Source organism: Mytilus trossulus, chromosome 4, assembly GCF_036588685.1.
Source record: "Mytilus trossulus isolate FHL-02 chromosome 4, PNRI_Mtr1.1.1.hap1, whole genome shotgun sequence".
Taxonomy (NCBI): domain Eukaryota; kingdom Metazoa; phylum Mollusca; class Bivalvia; order Mytilida; family Mytilidae; genus Mytilus; species Mytilus trossulus.
Genome location: NC_086376.1, coordinates 12,267,056 through 12,282,127, shown reverse-complemented (window position 1 = coordinate 12,282,127; position 15,072 = coordinate 12,267,056). Strand labels below are relative to the sequence as shown.

Sequence of the window (15,072 nt, the reverse complement as noted above, 5' to 3'; positions counted from 1 at the left end):
AAGAAACCCTTTGAATCAATCTGACACAATACTACCGGTAATTGCCTTATGCAATCCAGATCCCAAAGATCATCACTTCTTTGTTAAACTCTGACCCCTATATTTATCCTGTATTTATATTAGGCATCATGTAATATAACATTCAGTTTTATCAGCTTTCAACAAAGTTTTCTGTTTCACCCTTAGCTACACTTTATCAATGTAATTATAAAGGAGTCTTGATATATTGATGGTGTAGTCTGGATTCTTTACTATTATAGGAATAAAAAGTACAAGATAAAAACCAAAACAACCAAACAAAAATAATAAAGCTACATTTTCATTCAAAGCTTGTTGTGGGGATAGATTCACACTAAATCATTTCATCCTTGGCTTGATTTTTGATTTGATGCCTTATAGATACAAAAATGTATTTGTCCATAGCTGTGTAACAGGTTTAACATTTGTGAACACTGCAAAATCTCACACATAATCATGGTGAATATCCAATCCAGGCAGTACTGACAGACCCTGGCAAGATTTTCTATCACAGCTATTCCGCTGTCCCCCTCCCTAAATCTTACCTCAATAGCTGGAGCAGGGTTTTCTATCACAGCTATTCCACTATCTCCCTCCCTAAATCTTACCTCAACAGCTGGAGCAGGGTTTTCTATCACGGCTATTCCGCTATCCCCCTCATCTTCTCTGTCATAATTTTCATCACTATGTGAGTGACCACTCCCACCACTAAATGTCGGCTCATTAACCCGTTCTTTAATTGGTGTAACATTTGGATCACTTAAACTTCTGTCAGGACTAGATTCTACTATTTCCTTAGCCTTTTCAAGTCTTTTACGGGACATTTTTTCTCTACTTTCTATTGAATGTGAGGAATATACAATAAGATCTTCATTCAGGTCCTCTGGTTCTTTATCATTACAGATATTTGGTTGACTTGCCGAGAGACTGACTTCTTTGTTTTTGCTCTTGCGTTGTAGTTTTTTACTTGTTTTGTTACGAAAGCTATTCCAGAACCGTCTTCTGGTTGAAGTGGCTTGGGGAGATGGAGGGGATTCCCCTCGAGATGGTGAGGAATCCACTGTTCTGAGGTCTATTGAACTTTTGACCCTTCTGTCTGTTGATTTTGATGATGCATCTATAAAATAATAAATAAAATTGGGATAATAAAACCAATCCATTGGAGGATGTATAATTTTTATTGCAGTATTTGTTTATTAATAACATATGAGAAGAGCTAATTATAAGGTGTCAGATCAAAGTGCTATCAATAATACATGTGATGTAGAATAAAAAACAGTTTTTATTATTCAAACACCATAACATGTAAGTGATCTTGTTTATATATACTCATAGTTTATGGTGTTATAACAAAACTAAACAAGTTTCCTGGCCACATGTGAACCTGAATTACGGAAACTGTAGATTTGTTCATTTTGCTTAATTGGTACTAATTAAAGTGTAGAAAAAAACTATGTTTTCATAGATACATTAATTTCATTTTTATGATAAATTCTGTATAGATAATTTATATACAAAACATGTGTTTATTTGAAATTATAATTTATGGTTAATCTATATGACCAGCAAAATCAACTAATGTGGATTCTTTTATATTTGTTGGATACCATTTTTCATGGATTTTCTGGGTTTAGGAGAACCACAAAATTAACTTTTCAAAGACTATCACATTTTCTACAGGCTTGTGAAATTTAACTGCCTTATTTAAGAAGACTTTAACACTCCTGATACACCATGATAACACAAGTCTTGCCAATCTTCAGTAATTTAATACCATTGAAATGTGAAGAAGTGACTGATAGACGCCGACCGACTTTCAGACGTAAAATGAGACGAGTCATTTCAAAATTGCTCACCTGATACTAGTAGTATCATGTTTTGCTAAGAAAATTTTACTTTTTTCAGTGATGTTTAATGGTCCTTTCATAATATCTGTTTTTGACTTTTTTGATTTTCGGAGCTTGTGCCAGACTTTAATATGTTCCCCACAAACAAGTTATGTTTAAATTCTTGGGATTCCAAGCATGTAATATGGTACATAATTCAGCTAAACCTTTATTCTGTTAAACTGACTGTGTTATATATACTTTGAATGTTAAAAAAGATGGAATGGTCTCTTATGATACTTAAATAAGTTGAAGATAATCCAAGCTTTGCAAATTTTAGGGGGTGGGGTGGGGGCACACCCGACACACCCCACCTAAATCCACCCCTGGAACATCCACAAATATGTAAGTTTTTCTTAATCCACGAAAAATTGGTACCAATGAAAACAAAGGAATCCATAGTAATATTAGCAAATAATGAAAAAACAGTTTATATTATACAACACCTGTACAATTAAAACATTTCAAATCCGATTAAATTTCAGTCTTAAATGTTTACGTAATACAAAAACAGGCCTAAAGTTGGTAGACTATTGAATAATCCATTGATGATGTCATTTAGAATCAATGTAAACAAATGTAGGTGATATATCAACAACTTTTCAAGTAAGCTAGAGAGAAAAAAGACTGAAGATGCAGATCTGTTCACTTGTTACTTGTGTCAATTATTTGATTCTAAATCACTGAGACTAAGTAAGGCTGTCTGTGTGTTGTCACAGTCATATATTTAATCATTTTTTTGCATTGATCATAACTGACTGGTCAGTCTATATAAAATCTCCTTTTATCTCTGTATCCAAATATAATCATCTCACTATAAATGTTCAGAGTTCATTGCAAAAACATCATTTCAGATTCTGTACTCAAGTCCCTTTGGAATATTACTTAATAAGTTGTCTCAGCTCTTGAGAATCATTGTGAAAGACATTTACAAGAAAACTAGATCAACCATAAATAATCTATATCTAACCTACATTTTTGCCAGGACATCAAAAGATATTGGCATATATAGTATATCAAGAGGGGTCAGCAAAGCAAAATGGTATTTTGGGGTAGCAAACCATAATATTACTTTGAACTGAGTATAATTATAAACATGAAAATAATTTTTGGAAAGAGTTGAGTTCAAATAAACTGATGAAAATTCAATTTCGTCATTAAAATAAGAAATCAACTTACTTTTAACCATGTTCATAAGTTATCCAACAGTTTCTTATATTAGTTCAAGTAATGCACTAGCTATGCATGTACAAGAGTTATTTTGTTTCTCAATTGTTTATTGAAAAACAAACTGTTTATATGGAAGCATGTATATAAAACTGATTTGTTGACATTGTGAATCATACAGCGAAATAAATTCTAATTCATGTCTGTGGGTAATTTACATAAATATTTAAAGTTTTATATTTATTCACAGTGGACAGCTATATGTCCATAGGTAATTAAATAACTGGACCTTGACATTGAATATGAAGTTCTTCAAAGTAGATTATATCTGACTGAAAACTTTAATCCACTGATGAATATAACCCCTTGGCTATGACCTTTATCTTTGAGTAAAAGCGTAAATTGTACAGTACCTGAAGAAAGTTGAAAACCAGAAAGTATATTATTGTGTTGACAAGCTATTTGACATTTGCAGCAAGATGTTGAAAACTGCAGTTTGTGTCAGTTTAAACTCCTCTGGAAAAAGTTATTAGATGGCTTGTGGCAGACAATTTCAATTGTGTACCCTTACCTAACTGACAATTTCACCTAGTGGATTCATACCTGGCCAACTATTTTACTGTATGTGTATTCCAAGCGAATTGACAATACTACTTTGTGAACTTAAGCCAAAAGCTGGTCAACAATTTAACTTTGAGCATCCTATGCAAACTAGTAGATTCAAAGCTGGACAACAAATTTGCACAATTCTACCTTGTAGACTCAAAGCTGGTCAAAAATACTCTGAGCACGGTCCGGCCCTAATCAAACTGATAATATTACCTTGTGGATTTCAAGATAGATAACAAATTTTACCTTTTGTATTATATATATATATATGGCAAATGATTTTTTACCATTTGTATCTTTAGCTATTGAAAAATAATTTGAGAGTACCCAAAGCTGGTTGAAAATTTAACCCCTTGTGTCTCTTAATTATTTGACCTGTGAGTACCAGTGAGTACCTCTGTACATATCATGCAAAGATGTAAAAACTTTACCTTCCCTATTTTCAGCTCCTAGACTCAAACATTTTAACAATGTTTTCCTCATTTTGAATTAAATCACTGTTTTACATGCTATACAACTATATATCCTGGCACACACCTGTATTTACCAGGTAACAGTTCCTCATTTGATAATGAGATATACAGAATTGTTTAATTTCCATCTAAATATTCTGATCACAATGTTTCAGTTTGTAATTCTTCACCATGCATTCAATACCTCAATCTAAATTCTATGTCACTAAGCGTTGATTGTAATGATATCTCCCAGTAGTTTTCAAGAAATCTGACTATTTCCCAAGATAAACAAACAGAACTGGTTTTTCTACTGATTGAAAACCTTTATTAATTGGTAAGAAATGGAGAGTTAAGTATTCTAAAAGTACATCAATTAATAATCAAATGTTTATTTTTTGTTTTAAGTTTAATCAATATGTTTTAACAAAAAAGTATTTAATCACAAAACATCCTTCCAATTATGTCACAATAAGAATAAATCGCATCAGAAAATTATTTTCCAATATGTCAAAGTCATGATTATTATTTCTGTTAGTGCTTCTTCATATAAACACCTATCTGGCTGTTTTAACTATAAGAAATTATCACCTATTTCACAGTAGATTTTTCTATAAATCTGCCTACATCTTTTATGATTAGAATTATTTGTTTCTATACCACACCACTGAACCTAGGTCAGTGTCTGTACATTTATTGTAATTGGTGATGATTTACTTTTATTATCACATTAATTTTCATTAATGAACCAGTTTTATGGACACGATTAGCTGATTAACTTCTGCCACCAGGGATATGACATTGAGTGTGCTGATGATGTTATAAAATACTGACATTAAATTCCATGACTGTCACAACAGTGACAAAAATACTCTAGTTACACAACAGACGCACCAGATTAGGAAACATTTACATGTAATTAAAACTTAAAAAGAATACGGGCTCTGATTATGAATTGTTATTTTGATCCAGTTTTTACAGATTGTGTTCCAGGCTGCTGACTTGAGACAGGTACATACAGTATATGGCAGTTTTATCAAAATATGATTACAAGCCTTCCATAAAAAGGAACAGTGGTGTTCTTATGTGTGTTCTTTATTTATAATTGACTTGTGCATCTCAAAGAAGCGGAATTATCAATTTAATATTTATAGCCACTTTATGGTGTCAGTTTAGAGAAGAAGAGAATCATAAAAAATCAGCAACTTTTTTCAACTTATATGTAAACAATAGACTATTCATTATTGAATGTGAACCTATGATTTAAAGTTAAAGCATAATACTTCATCAAAATCAAACTTAAAATAAAGTAGCATTAAATAATAATTGATTTTGATTTTTGTACTATTTTTACTAAAACATACTGCACCAGAGCATTGATCTCCATTCAAATCATTAATGACTTCAAGTCTAGTGACATTAAAACTACTTCCTATTTCAAGATTTATTATAAATCAATTATTACTTAAAAATAAGATTAACATGTTTTCTATTCAGGAAACAATCTTTAGCTTCATTTGGGTTGACATTTTTATTTTATAGTGTGGCAAGAAAGTAACCCATATAAAATGATTGCATTATGTATAAGTTTAATACGGGAAAATGCAAGATGCACTCCTTAATTTGATGTTAACTTTGTTTTATCGTGGGAAGGTTCAGGATGCATATTGTTATATTTTATGAAAGTGGCTCGGCTGAGAAATAACCAGAGTATTTTTTATATTGGATGTTATTGGAATCAGTTTTATGTCTTTTCACTTCAGACTATATTAACTATATTGTTATACCAGGGTGTTAGAAAGTTTATTGATTTAAACGTTTAATTAGTTTTTAATTGTGTTCTCAAGTGATCAATGATGCCAATTGGTATGCATTTCTGACTTAAATGACAATTTTCCAATTAATTGTCTGATGTAATTTTGTGTGAGACTCCAGGTTTTTACTAACCAGTATAAATAGCTTCTGCATATCCTATTACAATGTTCAATATAAACTGATGCTGACATGAATAAAATTAAATAAACAGAATTATTAGTTTACACTGTACATTAAATATTTACATAACTGATGCTTCTTTTATACTAACTGTTGAAACTATTAGATTACACTGTACATTTACACAACTGATAATTGTCCTATCATAACTAGATGTTTCGTCATTTGGTTTTGTGTGTTGCTTATTGTCGTACTATTTGGCATTCTGTGCACAGAAACCAACACAAACACCAATATAAAAAAACTGAGAAAATAAAAATTAATATAAAATAACAGCAGATACAAAACACAGTACAATAGACCACACCATCTAACAAAACTTGAAAATAGATACAATACACAGTTATATAGACCAACCAACAACATGTGACAACAGATATAAAACATAAATCAACAACACCTGAAAGCAGGTATATTCCAAAGTACAATAGACTACACCAACCAACAACACATGACAACAGAAACAGAATAAAAGACCACACCAACCAACAACATGTGAAAACAGATACAGAATACAGTACAATTGACCATACCAACCAATAACATGTGACAACAGAAACAGAACAATAAACCACACCAACCAACAACAGAAATGGAAAAATAGACACCAACCAACATCATGTGACAACAGATGCAGAACACATTACATTTGATCACACCAACCAACAAAACATGACAACAGATGCAGAACGCAGTACAATAGACCACACCAACTAATAACACACGACAACAGAAACAGAACAATAGACCACACCAACTAATAACACATGACAACAGAAACAGAACAATAGACCACACCAACCAACAACACATGACAACAGATACAGAACACAGTACAATAGACCACAACAACCAACAACTCATTACAACAGATTCAGAACACAGTATAATAGACCACACTTACCAACAACACATGACAACATATTCAGAACACAGTATAATAGACCACACCAACCAACAACACATGACAACAGAAACAGAACAATAGACCACACAAACCAACAACATGTGACAACAAATTCAGAACACCGTACAATAGACCACACCAACCAACAACAACTGACAACAGATACAGAACACAGTATAATAGGCCACACCAACCAACAACATATGACAACAGAACAAAACAAAAGATCACACCAAATAATAACACGTGACAACAGATACAGAAAACAGTACAATTGACCACACCAACCAACAACAACTGACAACAGATACAGAACACAGTACAATGACAAACCAACAACACCTGAAAACAGATACAAAACACAGTACAATAGACCACACAAACCAATAATACCTGACAACAGATACAGAACACAGTACAATAGACCACAGCAACCAACAACACATGAAAACAGATACAAAACACAGTACAATAGACCACACAAACCAATAATATCTGACAACAGATACAGAACACAGTACAATAGACCACAGCAACCAACAACAACTAACAACAGATACAGAACATAGTATAATAGACCACACCAACCAACAACACATGAGAACAGAACAAAACAAAAGAGCACACCAAATAACAACACATGACAACAGATACAGACAACAGTACAATTGACCATACCAACCAACAACACATGACAACAGATACAGAACAATCGACCGAACCAACCAACAACGTATGACAACAGATACAGAACACAGTACAATAGACCACACCAACCAACAACACCTGATAATAGATACAAAACAATAGACCACACTAACCAACAACACATGGCAACAGAAACAGAACAATAGACCACATCAACCAACAACATGTGACAACAGAAACAGAACAATAGACCACATCAACCAACAACATGTGACAACAGATAAAGGACACATCATAGTTGACCACACCAACTAACAACACATGACAACAGAAACAGAACAAAAGACCACACCAACCAACAACATATGACAACAGAAACGGAACAATAGACCACACCAACCAACAACACATGCCATCAGATACAGAACACAGTACATTACACCACACCAACTAACAACACATGACAACAGATACAGAACACAGTACATTAGACCACACCAACTAACAACACATGACAACAGATACAGAACATAGTTCTTCAGCCCACACCAACCAACAACACATGACAACAGAAACAGAACAAAAGACCACACCAACTAACAACACATGACAACAATTGACCATACAAAACAACAACATGTGACAAAAGAAACGGAACAATAGACCACACCAACCAACAACAGAAACATAACAATAGACCACACCAACCAACAACACATGACAACAGAAACAGAACAATAGACCACACCAACAAACATGTGACAACAGATACAGAACACAGCATAGTTGACCACACCAACTAACAACATATTACAACAGAAAAAGAACAATAGACAACACCAACCAACAACATATGACAACAGAAACGGAACAATTGACCACACCAACCAAAAACACATGCCATCAGATACAGAACACAGTACATTACATAATTCCAACTAACAATACATGACAACAGATACAGAACACAGTACATTAGACCACACCAAATAACAACACATGACAACAGATACAGAACACAGCACATTAGCCCACACCAACCAACAACACATGACAACAGATACAGAACACAGTACATAAGACCACACTAACCAACAACACATGATAACAGAAACAGAACAAAAGACCACACCAACAAACATTATATGACAACAGATACAGAACACAGTACATTAGACCAAGGCAACCAACAACACATGACAACAGAAAAAGAACAATATACCACACCAACCAACAGCACATGACAACAGATACAGAACACAGTACATTAGACCACACCAACCAACAACACATGACAACATAACAGAATAAAAGACCACAACAACCAACAACATATGACAACAGATACAGAACACAGTACATTAGATCACACCAACCAACAACAGATGACAACAGAAATAGAACAATAGATCACACCAACCAACAACACATGACAACAGAAACAGAATAAAAGACCACGCCAACCAACAACATATGACAACAGATACAAAACACAGTACATTACACCACACCAACTAACAACACATGACAACAGAAACAGAATAAAAGACCACACCAACCAACAACATATGACAACAGATACAGAACACAATACATTAGACCACAGCAACCAACAACACATGACAACCGAAACAGAACAAAAGACCACACCGAACTAACAACATATGACAACAGATACAGAACACAGTACATTAGACCACACCAACCAACAACACATGACAACAGATACAGAATAAAAGACCACACCAACCAACAACATATGACAACAGATACAGAATACAGTACATTAGACCACAGCAACCAACAACACATGACAACCGAAACAGAACAAAAGACCACACCAACTAACAACACATGACAACAGATACAGAACACAGAACAATTGACTATACCAAACAACAACATGTGACAATAGAAACAGAACACAGTTCATTAGACCCCACCAACTAACAACACCTGACAGACCTAAAGACTGCACCAATCAACAACACCTGACAACAGAACCAGAAAATTAGTACATTTTGAACTTACCTTCTTTGATATAATGATAGAATGAATGCTCAACAACAGGAACACTTACTTCACAAAAGTGATTAAATATGACAAATATTGGAGATATCATAATGTAGCTTCATTTGATTAATTATTCAAAATATTTGGTTTAATAATTGAAATTAAGTATGTCTGTTCACTTATTTACAACTTTTAGAACTAATATGCTGCCATATCAACCATGTTTCTAAGATAATAATCAACAACATGTTTTCCTAATGTAATACAATACATTTAATTTCAGTGTCCTGTTTTCAAAATTCTCCATAGACTTGTTTCATTAAACAAAGTTCTGTCCCAGTATAGATATGAGGAAATTAATAGTTTGCTGTTTTCCATTTTAGAAATTGGCTGCAAATGATCTTAGTTTAATAAAATCATCGAAGTCAGCATTAACATGATTAATAACTGACATGTTCTTATGTTACATAACTGTCTAAGGTTAGGTGAAGGTTGGAAATTCTGCTATCATGTTTAACCCTGCCACGTTATATATGTATGTGCCTGTCCAATATCAGGAGCCTGTAATTCAGTGGTTGTTGTTTGTTGCTGTGTTACTATTTGTTTTTTGTTATTTTAGTCCTTTTTCTCAACATAAAGCAGTCTATATATTGGAATATCTGACTGCTCCACAAGAGTATTCCTCATATTATATTGAAAACAATGACTTCTTGTGGTAGAAGCACTTAAAAGGCATCAGAGCACACAAGAAGTTTTTTGGATCATCTAGTCCAATCTTTTTTCTCCTATTAAGTAATACATGTAGTTATTTGTTTTTTCATTTTTCAATTTTTTCTGTATTTGAAAATCATTTTGGTGTTCACCTATCTTCAACTTATGTTTCATACCAGCCCCATCTTCAACTAATGTTTTATCCCCTCCCCCTTTCAGTACATACAATTATATTTTCTGCATAATTGCAAATATGTTCAGTGGCGGATCCAGGGGGAGGGTATCAGGGTTGGAGCCCCCCTTTAAATGGACAATGAATGAATTTGAATGGGGACAAATATTTTGAACCCCACCCCTCTTCTCCTGGGTTGCCCCCCTTTTTTATGGCAGATCGCCCCTGATACTTGTACAAGGACAAATTATTTTACAGAAAAAGAATTTCAATAAAATTTCCCTCACAGATTCTATCTAGTCATTTACATCCAATCAAAAAAAGAATCATCACCATATTTAATCTGCAGTATAAATCATTATTTAATTTAATCAATCATATAAAAATGCTTTAAAAATGTTTGATCTTTAACAATTTTAACATGGCCTCTGATGTCATTATAGACCACAGTAAAATACTGAATACTTAACTGATATGTCTAAATATGACTATACTGATGACTGTAGATTGGATTCTAATGTCAGTAGTACCCTGGAGACATTTCACAATTTTGTTCTCAATTATTCACAACTTATATCACAACAAAATGGATATTGAATTGCCGTCCTATCTTAATGATCTTTTTTCTTTACTTCAAATGAATACAACTCTCATATGACATTAATGGGTTCATTTTTTGTGCTAGATGCTTGAAAAGTAAGAGGCAATGTACATCATTCAAATTCAAAAACTTCAAAGATTAATATGTTTTTATCGTCTTATCTTGTGATTCTATTTCTGGGTCTGATAGTGATCTTACTAAAGACCTTTTAGGACGTTTAACATACAGAACATTCTGCTTACAATGTGCTTTTTGGCATTATACCTCATCATTAATTATCAGTCAAAAGTACAGGTACCCAGATTTAAAAACTTCAAAAAAAAAGAGGATAAATATGTAGCTACAAAGATCAGTCTGAACACTCAGATCATGCAACATGATAACCTGCAATTTATATTTGTTTGCAGTCTCAATCAAAATGTTGTTGTAATGTCTGTTGAATACATAGAACAGAAAAACATATAAATGATAAATTTGTGAACTGTGATTACTTTTTTTTTCAATGTCCACTATACTTATTCTCTGAATCATTGCCTTACAGGTCAGAAGAAACCTGCCAGTTAAGCTATTATTCCATACACCAACTATAGTTCACCTACTGCTTATTGTATCTGAGATATCCTTGAAATGAGGTCAAGGTGAGGTGAATCCTACCTGGCAGGTATATATGTAGACCTTGCAAGGAACATGTATACCAAATATAGTCATCCTTCTACTCATAATAAAAGAGTATTTTACTTTCTATTCAAACAAACAGGTTTTTTTTAAGCAGTACGTTTTGACTGAACCATCAAAAATAAGGTCAAGGACAAGGAACATATATAGACTGAAATTTTGTATCATAATTTATCTGCATACAAGGTATGAATTATCCAGGTCTTCTAGCTTTTAAAATATAAAGCTTTATACAAAAAGTTAATGCCATTGACACTGAGCCACCAGATTGTAATCTCTAATTAATTTTAAATGATCTTGCATTTAGGGACTTTAGTCACAGGCTAGACAAAAATTAGCTCCAACTGTTAGCTTGGGGTTAAACATGTTTGTGATCACTCAACCCTCTTGGACAGTGGTTTAACAGCATAACATTCAATTCAATTCTTTATTACTTTAAGCACATTATGCTTATCAGTGCAATAAATACAAATACATTTCTATAACACAACATAACATAATACATCAGAGAAGCAAATAAATATCAAGTATTGACCAATAACAGTTTGGTCCTATGATTATGTGCATTAAACAAAAATTTACACAAATTACGCAAATCTTTTACATTTTCAGTGCTGAGAAGTTGCACTAATTTGAACGACGATGGACGTCTATAATAATAAGGTTTAATAAACTGTCTCCTTAAGTCTCTATAGCTTTCACATTGTAAAACAAAATGGAATTCATCTTCAGTGATATTCAAATTACAAAGAGTACATTTTCTATCTAACCTATTTACTCCATGATAACGGCCTACTTCAACAAACAAATTATGAGATGACAATCTAAGGCGAGTTAAATACACTCTAAAATTCATATGTTTAGTTAGATAATTCTGTAAACATACATTATTGACAATATATTTAAATAAATAACACTTAGATGAAACGTTCAGTTGATCATTCAAAGTCTGTTTTACTTGATCATATATCCTTGTTTTTACAAATAATAATAAATTTGTATCAATAATCAAATTGTCTTGGTTATACCAGATCTCATTTAAACCCAAGTTAAATAATAATTGTTGTAGTTGATAAATCCAACTGCTTCTAATATTACAGAAATTATACAGTTGTTCCCTGTAGCAGTTTTTAAGAATACAATTGCTTGTGGATAATAATTTGAACCAGTACTTCACTATGTTGTACATTCTAAAATATATCAAAGGATATCTACCCAATTCAAAATAAACCATAACATTTGTTGTACATTGTTTGACACCTAATATGTTTTTGCAAAAATCAAGTTGTATTTTTTCAATATTTGGAGCTTTATGGAAGCCCCATATTTCACAACCATAACATAAAATACTGCTAATGTAAGTATCAAATAAATTCAAATATGTAAAAACATTCAAATACAATGACGAAACCTTCGACTTCAAACCAAAAACAGCTTTTCTACTTTGCTCAGCTAAATGTTTTTGAGCTTTAACAAATTTACCGTTAAAATTTAACAGTACACCAAGGTAACAAAATTCATCCACTATGTCAATAGCATTGCCATCATAATACCAAATTTCTTCGTCTTTTACAAAACCTCCGTTTCTAAATACCATAATTTTTGTTTTGGCAATGTTTACAGTCAAACCCCATTTACAAGTATATAATAATAATGTGTCTAACATATCTTGCAAGCCAATAACTGAATCAGAAAATAAAATCATATCATCAGCATACATAAGTAAAAATAATGACAAGTCTTGCACTTCATATGGTATATTACTATTACGTAGAAATTCCATTTCAAAGTCATTTACATATAACGAAAAAAGTATAGGAGAAAGAACTTCCCCTTGCATAAGACCAACTGAACTTGTAAACTGCTCAGAATAAAAACCATCAACTTTCACACATACTTTTACTGTAGAATACATTGATTTTAAAACAGAAAGTAATTTGCCTGTTATACCAACTCTTGATAGTTTCAACCATAAGTTAAGTCTGGTTACAGAGTCAAATGCCTGTTTGTAGTCAACGAAACAGCAATATAAACGTTTTTTCTTGAAAAGTGCTTTCTGAACGAGTGTCAACAAAGAATAAATTGCATCAACAGTGCTGCTACCCGGGCGAAATCCAAATTGCGCATCTGTAATAATATCATTATTCTCAGACCATTTAATTAGTCTTGAATTTATAATAGATGTAAATAGTTTCGCTAAATTACTGACTAAACTGATTCCACGATAGTTCGATGGATCGGACGAGTCGCCTTTTTTAAAAACAGGAATTAACACTGCGAGTGCCCAAGATTTCGGAAAATGTCCTGATGCTAATATCTTGTTGAATATTTCCTCTAGGAACGGTAGCAGAATATCCTTAAATTCAATGAATAACTCGTTAAATGTACCATCAATACCATGACTTTTGCCACGTTTTAGGTTTGAAATACACTTCAAAATTTCATCTTGTGTAATAATTTGATCAAGTTCATCATATGTTGTGTCGGAAACGGTCTCTGGAGTTTCGACTGTCACATTAATACCATCATTTGTGACCAAATTTCTAAAATGTTCGAAGAATTCAGAAAGTGACACATCAGAATTTTTGGCTCTCTTCTTTTGAAAAAGTTTATAATATTTCTTTGGGTCGCTTTTACGCAATGTAGCTATCATATCACCCTCTTGACGCTTATATTTTCGTTTTAGTTTATTTTCTAAACGCTTGTATTGTCTTTTAGACATAATTAATATTTGATGATTTTCAACATTTTTGTCTCTATTAAATGTATACAAAGAACTAGTATAGATAGATCGAAGTCTTTTGCACTCGTAGTTAAACCATGGTTTGTCATCTTTATCTCGGGTCGTCTTACTACGGGTACGGTCACAAATATTATTTGAACTATGTGAATTACAAAAGAATGGTGAAATAATGTTCATCAAATTAGAAGTAAACGATTCAACATAATTGTCAATACCATCTTGGGATTTTTCAATATCAGAAAATACTATCTGGCTAAGTGAACCACTGTTTAAAGTTAAAGACTCATAACACTGGTCTTTTAGCTCTTCCTTCCATCGGTAACTATCATATGAGTTGTTTGACGTACCACTGTTACGCTTAGGCTCTTGTGAATCGTTCAATATGCACCGCAAGCGAACATGTAAAGGCGCATGGTCACTAAAAGAAGTGAAGTTACAAACAATAAACTGGTCTATAATGTGTAAAAAGTCATAT

General features: G+C 32.8%; 1 protein-coding gene across 5 annotated transcripts in view; it reads right to left on the bottom strand.

The window, feature by feature from the left end:
- Positions 1-15,072, bottom strand: part of LOC134714698 (multiple C2 and transmembrane domain-containing protein 1-like) — a 95,158-nt gene that overhangs the window by 56,059 nt on the left and 24,027 nt on the right. For 4 of the 5 annotated variants that reach the window (XM_063576186.1, XM_063576188.1, XM_063576187.1 and 1 more), the window contains one exon: positions 627-1,135. In XM_063576186.1, coding sequence (XP_063432256.1) covers positions 627-1,135 — 509 coding nt within the window. Of the gene's footprint in view, positions 1-626; positions 1,136-3,083; positions 3,242-15,072 lie in introns of those variants that run through there. The other variant, XM_063576192.1, reaches the window with a different exon arrangement.